Consider the following 8685-nt stretch of genomic DNA (forward strand, 5'->3'; position numbering starts at 1 on the left):
CACTGAGCATCCCTCTGCCATCATCCTCTCCAGCAGCCACAGCCCGCACAGCTCTGGGAGTCGGGTCGTGACATCACCATGTTATCCAGGAAGTAAAGCCTTGATGCAGTAGTAAGTGCAGGGAAAAAAGCACTTTATAAGCATTTCCCGTAATAAGTGTATATTGGTGATTTGTATAACTTTTAGGGGGCAATACAATACTTAAAGAAAAAATTTCAGCAGACTTCTCCTTTAATGGAGTTAAGGAACCTGAATGGTGCTATGCATTGGAGCAGGACTGTGTTGGAACAGGGCAAACCTAAATGCTGATGTGCGTGGAGGAGAGAACCCTAACTGGTGACATGGCTCTAAATGGCGTCATACATGTAGGTGGGGAGTGGGCTCTGGATGGTGCCATGCATGGGATAAGTGAGGGTGCAGTCTGGATGGTACCATGCATTGGGAGGAGGACCATAGGTGATGCCATCAGAATGCCCCAGTGCAAACCTATTGCCGATCTGGTTTGCTAGCTGAAACTCCCACCGTTTAGATGTCATTCCGACAAGGCCTCTAAGTTCCCCTGCAGCCCTGTGCTCTTACAAAGGTGCCCATCGTGAATACGATCAGAACTCAGGTCGGATCAGGGTCAGATTGTCGCAGCTTTACTGGTCTTTACTGGTTATAGATTCAATCAGACAGTTAACTCCTGACCAGAATGAACCAGAATCCTCCCGGCCTGCGAAATCCGCGCTCTAAGCACTCGTCTTCCCGCTCCAGCCTCAAGCTGAAGTACAGGTTTTTATTTCTTTCGTCTTGTGAATCATCTCCTTGTAAACATTTCAGAAGTACAGCAGAAGAAATGTTCTTTCTCCTCTCCTTGCTCGTAATCCTCCACAATCTCACCAGTCAGGAATAACAGACAGCCGGGCCCGCCGCTCCGCCAGCCTCAGGGGTATAGCCGCTGATATCTGACACTGCATTATTGTTTGATTTGCTACATAGACCTCTCATTTATTGAGTCTCGGCAAGCTCAGGCGGCAGAGCCGGGTGCTTAGAGCCGGATCTCTGCTTCCTAACCCTTAATACGTCGGGGGAGAATTAGTTAAACTTGCTCAGAGGAAAAGCGGTGCTGTTGCCCATAGCAACCAGCTAACCAGAATCTAATTGGTTGCTGACTAGTTTTTGAACCAGTTTTAAATGTGTTTAAAGGGATGTCTCATGGGAGTGCCCCCTGTCTTTATGCTCTGGGCATTGTTAAGGGGGTCCCCATATTCTTTCTTTCAGCCAGAGCAGCTGACTACCAGTGTATGAACGGCCATTGAAAAATGAACCTGTTCGGACCCACGCCTGCCAACTAAAGATACCCCCCTTACAAAGTACATTTGCATAAACCACACCCCTTTCTCATGACCAAGTTGCAGGATGGGAAAATTGGGGCTATGCTGAATGGCTGCCGTAGCGGCTTTAGCTGTTTACACTTTGTTGCCGGAGCTGAACTCATGGCGGTCTGTCTATGATAACACCATAGCGTCAAAACCCTTAAAGACAACCCCCACCCGATGATCGCACCTTGTCAGCGCCCTTGTTGACACTTCCTGAAGGCAAATCCCCACATGAGATGGGTGTTTATTCCTCACCTAGAGAGTAGACGATGGATCCTGGAGCCCAGGATAATAAAGCGAGAGGTGTTAGGTCTCTAATGCCACCAGGTTATAAATAAGAGGAGGGATCGTAAAAGGGAATATATCTTGGCTAGAGACGGCTTTAGCGGCCGTGTCAATAATGCAACAAAGTTGTAGTAATTACAGCTCTTTGAGGAGAAGACTTCCATCCGTCTTGGAAAAGCCACAGGGACGCAGCGTAAACACTGTAAAGTAGATATATACGAAGAGACAGCGGGGAAATTGAAGCAGACAAACATTTCTCTTGTGCTCATCAGCTGTGAACGTGTGAAGCGACGCTCTGCGGGAACGGTCACCGCCTGACCGCTATCCCAGGTCCAAGGGCTGATAAATGGGCCGTCCAGTAACATAAGGCCAATCTCTTACATTATATATGGGAAATACACATATTGATTCATTTATACACATGTGATCAATGTTGGTCTTATGGATTGGAGGAGCCTGTGAGCCCTGGAGATACTAGCTGGTTATAGTAGGTATCGTAGAATCCCCCCAAAAAAGTAACATTTTTTTTTTTTTTTTTTTTTAAAGAATGGCATTGAAATTCCTATGCATTTCGAACTCGTACGTCTGAGTTTTAACTTGTAGCTTACAGCAAGCATGAAATAGGAAAAGTCATTCTAGTGGTATCCCAGCATCCAGAGTTATCCCCCATCCTGTAGAAAACAAGCTGATGGGTGGGGGTCTGAATGCTGGGGTCCACAGAATGAGTGGCGGATTCTAAAGCCCTCAAAGAGAGTGAATGGAGAGCTGTGCAGTTTTCTTTGTTCTATGGATTTGGTGGGGCTCCTGCTTGTTATCTCTATTGGGACGTAAGTTTTGATGTTTGGAAAACCTCTCATAATTTTCATGCTGCCCGAACCACAGGTCATTGAGTTGGCCCATGGTGGCTTCTGCCTGCCTGGAGAGCTTTGATTGGCCAGTCAGACAGGGAGCAGCTGTCAGGGATTGCCCCAATGACTGGTTGGTGACGGGTTCCCTTTTAAATTCTTGATATTTTAAATATTAGTCTTGCTTACATACAGAATCTGCACGTACCTAATGCTGCCCACCGCTGGGGATTTGCTATCAGCTATTATAATGATGCTGTTAGAAATGCTATAAAGATATCCCGAGAAATTTAAATGTTGAACATTTACTGTAAGCCGTACCTTGCTACAAGGCTCCAAGCAGCTTCTACGTTGTACCCACAGTACGCTCTGGAACGTCTGAAGGTGATGTGTGAGGAAGCCCTGTGCAGCAACCTGTCAGTGGAGAACGCTGCCGAGATTCTGATCTTAGCTGACCTACACAGTGCAGACCAGCTCAAGACCCAGGCCGTGGACTTCATCAACTAGTGAGTGACTCTAATGCTTTCCCTGTGTGTAGTAGTCCCTTGTAGTTCAGCCATAAGCCAATATGCCACCATAATCGGGGTCCAGTTGCCTACTGAGAGAGGTATTTGCATAATATATGTTGCCACTGGGATAAGGATTATTATATTTCTGTGACTTTCTCCAAACCATTCATAAGAGATGGGTGGGCAGCCAAATTGTCAACAATCAGCAGAAGGGGCTTCTGGTTTTAACAAGCGCAATGTTGTCTTCGTGAGAACAGCGCTGTACATTTCCTAGTGGCTGTAGGTGGTACTGCAGCTCTGTCCAAACTGAACTGCAGTACCAGGCACAGCTGCTACTGACCATAGGGCGCTATAGGTAACTACAGGTAAGCACTTTTGGGGCACTATAGGAGTTGTAGTTTCGCTACAGGTTGGGAAACAAGGATTTAAAAGCTTCTAATTCTCATGTTTCTCTCCTTTCACCGCAGCCACGCGTCTGATGTCATGGAGACGTCAGGATGGAAGTCTATGGTGGTCTCTCACCCACACCTGGTGGCAGAAGCATACCGTTCCTTGGCCTCGGCTCAGTGCCCTTTCCTGGGCCCACCACGCAAGCGGCTGAAGCAGTCCTAAAATAAAGTTTGTGTACAGATATCCCACTCTTGATCTGGAGCCGCTCTCTCCTCTTCCTCATCGCATGAGAGACATTGGTGGGGGAAGGGGGTGAGAGAGGAGGTTTCTATCTTTACCTCCCCGACATTGTGTGTGTTGCCACCCTACTCTCCTTTGCCACGTGGCCGGACTGAGCCTTCTGTCTCCCGTATCCTGTGAGGAGCAGGGAGCATAAACAGACTTGCCCTCCCTGCGGGTGTGTTCCCCTGCTGGAATTTTACCTTAATTTATAGGGGCGGAGGGAAATCTCCACGAAGGACTTTTGGAGTTCAGACGTTCAAGGGCTGAGACTGCGCGCTTTTCCACAGCTGCCCTCCGACCCCAGTTTTTTGTTTTTCCCGGACTTGCAGGGGCTAAACTTGTGTCTATATTCTCTGGGATGCATTTTAATTTCTTTTATTTTGCCATCATTTCCATTATTAGCCCCCCCCCACATTAATTTTGCTTTTAATGCCGTTCCATAACATTAACTCATCTCCTCACTATAAACTCGCATCTTCCAAGTTGAGTATCGCTGACCGGTCAGTCTGTGGTGGTGTCGCTGGATGCGGCCTCCTCTTCGAGGTCTTCATTTCATGATCTCCCTAAGTTTTTAGGGGTCCTGACACTTATAATGTGAGCGATTGGTTAACTTATATGCAGTTTTCGGCCAACAATTAGATAAACTCAGGCTGGCGTGTCTGACATTGAGATGCTGAATCCAGCCGTCAGAACCACAGACTGTTTGCCATGACTGTGATGTTACCTTCTTTGCTTTGTCTTTGTCTTCTTGTACCTGCAGGAGCTCCTATGTTATGTTGTGAGGCTCAGCTGCTGATGCTTCAACGCTAGTAGACTATTTTTCGTTCTTTTTGGAGACCATAAATAATTCCTATTTTGTATTATGCATCGCTATCCTTTAAACGCATTCCATCTTAAGAGAGTACTGTTGCATTAAATATGGCCGCCATTAGGCTAATCTCGCTATGGGATGGATATGGGGCAGAAGACCTTTTGGTATGTTTTCAGGAGTGGTCCATTCCCTCTCATGTACGATGAATGTGCCATCCTTGTGAATTTGCATTCATGCAGTTATGTATTCGGCGTTGGCGTCTGGGGAGCAGTGTTTGCCCTAGATTGCTTACAGCTGTAAAACCTTTCCACCTTGAAGGGAGCATTGAAAAGGGAGATTATGTTATTCACTGAAGGCAGAAAACAGCAGATCTGTGGAAGTCTCCTTGTAGGTTTTTTTTTTTAACATTATTTGACATGTAGGATATTTTAAGATCCTAGCGATAGGATTTTAACTTTAAGGGGTTGTATAGCAAATCTTAGAAAATCATGGCTGCGCTTGGTTCTAATACAACAGTGTTGTGTGTGTGTGTGGTAGTCACATTAATGAAAGAAGCTTTCCTTTTTTTTTTTTTTTTTTTTTTTTTTTTTTTTTTTTTTAATTCTCCCTCCCGCTGCGGGCTGCCACGTATACTTACCAATGATGATCTGTGTCCAAAGGTGCAGCTTCGTTCCCATCCTACGACGCCGCTCAGATCCCGCTAGGCCCCACGTGACCTCTTCAGCTTTACCTGCAGCTCAGGAGACCAGAAGTTTCAAGCTCTCAGAGATGCATTGGAGACCCTGACTTCCAGCCTCCTGCAGAGCTGAAGCTAAAGAGCTCATGTGGGCGCCAGTGGGATCTAAGCGGCTCTGTAGGACAGGAACAAAGCTGCGCAGTGGGACACCGATCATCATTGGTAAATATTTGTGGCAGCCTGCAGCTGAAGGGAAGGATAAAAAAAATGGAATGCTTCTTGAAGATGAGCGCCAATACCAGCTCTTAACTCTTCAATTGGTGTGGTGCGGTGCTGTGTCTAGAAGAAGGCGACCATGTTCTTCTAATCTTGTACAAACCCTTTAACTTTGACATGCATGTCCACATTTGATCATTTGAACAAGCACAGTACAGTGAAAGGGGATCAGAACTGCTACAGCAAGTTCTTACATTCTGCATATATAGTGACCTTTGGTAGGTGCCAACTACTGAATACTGGGATGCACCCCCCCCCCTCCCAAGACTGGACTAGACTGGAGATCTGACCCAGTCATCTACCCATCACAATTTGGCTGTGGTTATCACTCAGATCCTTATGCTTGCCTGTTCACTTGTTACCTAAGATATGCCATCCCTCTTATAATACAGTCAATGTTGGCCATTTTACCATGTTTTGATGCTATGGCTGATCCAGTTTCTATTAAGTTGTTTAATACATACATTTAGACCTACAATACAATAATGTTCTTTGAATTGAATGTTTGAGGGAACACCGATGACCCCAACTCTCTCCATGTCATACATTGAACATCAGTAGGACATTAGCTTCAACCTAAAGGACCTATGTACTCTCTAAGGGCTTGTGTAAGACACCACTGCTTCCAGTCTGAGCATTTCTAACCTGCAGCGAGGGGAACATTGCAGAAGTAGTTAATTCCATATCCGCCTTTTGTCCACGAAACATGTAACTTGTTGCATTAAAGGAAATTCAGTTTTCATCCTAAATTGGCAGCCTTGTCTAGAAGAACCCTCTGGCGCTAGTGCTGGCATATTCAGTCCTCTAATGAAGCCGGAGCATCGGTATACAGCCGCTCGGCTCAAGGCCTCCAATATATATTCAGCAGTGATTCAGTGTAAGCAGGATACCTATTCATCTAGTTGGCATTGTCAATAGGCCTGCCACCCAAGGCCATAGGTAAATCCATCCCTTAATTTGGCTTCCGTTTTTGCATTCTGTATCCTACCCCTCAGCTCTATAAAATGGACAGAACGGGCTCGATGCGTTACTTAATGGTTCCATTAAGTGCACACAAAAGGTTTGGTCTGTGGATGATGTTGGTTTAATCTGCTTTTCAAAAGACATGGTCGGAATATAGATTTCAATTATATTTGTTTTGGATAAAATCTTTTTTTGGTGTCTGCGTCAAAGTCTATTCTAAAGTAATACGGCATTCGGAGGGTGCGTGGTTGTGTGTGTGCAGAGTGAAGGGGGGGGGGGGATTAGTCCTGAATGGCCTTAGTGCTATAAACCAGTTTAGAGGCTTCTGTTATTAGGTCATTAGTCACTAGAGATGAGCAAAACTGCAGTGCTGTTTCGTAAAATGAAGAACCATGGGATGTATCCATGTTTTCCAGGCAGCTCTAGGACTGCATCCAGCCATCGGGAGTCAAAGGCCGAGCATTCGGGGTTTCACTCATCTCTACTGGTCACTAATGACTCAATGACTCGCTGACTCGTAGGGTAACCATTTTTCACAATGATGCCCCAAGCTGTACATCATTGTCACCCAAATGGTTTAAAATCAGCAGTTAGAGGTATACGGTAGTTGAAGTCAGTAGTGGTATTCCCATCATAGGCATTTATGGCATATCAACAAAATTCTAGTTGCATGACCCTTTAAGGCCCTCATCTTGTGTGGATTTGCAGAACTTAGTGGAGAACATCTAGAGGACTACAAACACTTAGGATTTCTTTGGGGGGGGGGGGGGGCTCTAGTTCTTTCTCCCTGAGGATCCACCCAACTGGTTTCTTCTACCTCTGCCCCTGAAGGATCTATTAGTCTGTTGGGGGATTAACTCCTTATCAGAGGCTTTTTCAAGGATGACATCTAGGGAAGATTCAAAGAGAAGTTCACCTTCGCATGGGACTGCATAAAGTTTAGATTTTATGTCCCCCTTCCCTTCTTTAAGCCATACGGTCCTATGGGCAGAGTTGGACAATGCAGCAGGCCTGGCAGAAACAAACAACAACCAATCTGTATGTTAACCATAAGAGATTATTAAAATGGAAGTTTTTTATGGTGTACACCCCTTATACATTGATTTTGATAGACCGGGCAGAAAGTCAAAGGGTATGTGCACACTACGGAATCCCGACTGAACACCCGTTGCGGATTCCGCAGTTCGTGGACTCTGGCGGGCGCGTACATCTCTGCTACTCCCGTTGGCTTCATTCTGTGGTTTGCTATATTCCGCCGCCCGCCTAAAGAATGAGCGGGTTCATTCTTTGTGTGGATGGCGGAATCTGGCAAACCACAGAATGAAGCCTATGGGAGCAGCGGGAATGCGAGCGGGTGCGAGCTCCGAAAGCCGCAAAGGGTGTTTTGTCTGGATTCTGTAGTGTGCACATACCCTAAGAGAGTCAGCAGAAGCTTCCGATATGAACTTGACAACACTGTTGATGATAAGGAAGAATTGTAACATCTGTTCCTTGGGAGTATCCTTCCTAATGTGCCCTTCTAACTGGGTTAACCAAACACCAAGGGACCTAGCCACAGAGGTGGTAGCTATAGGGGCTTAAATGTGGAGGTGGTGGTTTCTTAATTGTTTTTTTAAGGTACACCTCTGCTCTTTTGTCCGTAAGATCATTTGATGAAGCAGAGTCTTCAAAGGGAAGGGCAGATTTCTTAGATTTCTTAGCCACTGGAGGGTCAACCTCAGGAGGCCTATCCCACGTAGTGGTCTCATCTTAAGGCCCTATTCCACCAACAGATTTGACGACAGATTATCTGCCAAAGATTTGAAGCAAAACCCAGGAACAAACTATAAAACAATGATCAGGTCATAAAGGAAAGACTGGATTTCTCCCCTTTTCAAATCCACTCCTGGGTTTGGCTTCAAATCTTTGTCAGATAATCTGTCGTCAGATCTGTTGGTGGAATAGGGCCTTTAAAGGGGTACTTCCTTTCTAACTTGAGATAAAAAGCCAGAGTTAGACAATCCAAACAAAACATTTACAGTATATACAACTTGATGGTATCGAGGGACACTTACTACACCCTAGGGGTGCCGTCATGGTCTCAGCTCAATTCCATGCAAGTGAATAAGCCTAATTGCAAAACCCAAACTGGAGACAAAAAAAGTGCTGTTTCTTGACAAAAGCAACCATGTTTTTTTTTTATCGGCCCTATTACACGGGCCGACAGACGCTTGTTTCGTTTAGCTAGGGCTGCGCGGACATTGTTAGCAATGCCTGAGCAGAGTTGCTTTTGACATTTGACATCAGA

General features: G+C 45.6%; 1 protein-coding gene across 4 annotated transcripts in view; it reads left to right on the forward strand.

Annotated features, from left to right (window-relative positions):
• The window catches only part of SPOP (speckle type BTB/POZ protein), a 29291-nt gene extending 22718 nt beyond the window's left edge, over positions 1–6573 (forward strand). For all 4 annotated transcript variants that reach the window (XM_069952739.1, XM_069952741.1, XM_069952738.1 and 1 more), the window contains 2 exons: positions 2855–2997; positions 3468–6573. In XM_069952739.1, coding sequence (XP_069808840.1) covers positions 2855–2997; positions 3468–3612 — 288 coding nt within the window. In that variant the 3' untranslated portion in view covers positions 3613–6573. The remainder of the gene's footprint in view (positions 1–2854; positions 2998–3467) is intronic.
• Positions 6574–8685: the final 2112 nt, after the last annotated feature.

Source organism: Dendropsophus ebraccatus, chromosome 14 (genome assembly GCF_027789765.1).
Source record: "Dendropsophus ebraccatus isolate aDenEbr1 chromosome 14, aDenEbr1.pat, whole genome shotgun sequence".
Taxonomy (NCBI): Eukaryota; Metazoa; Chordata; class Amphibia; order Anura; family Hylidae; genus Dendropsophus; species Dendropsophus ebraccatus.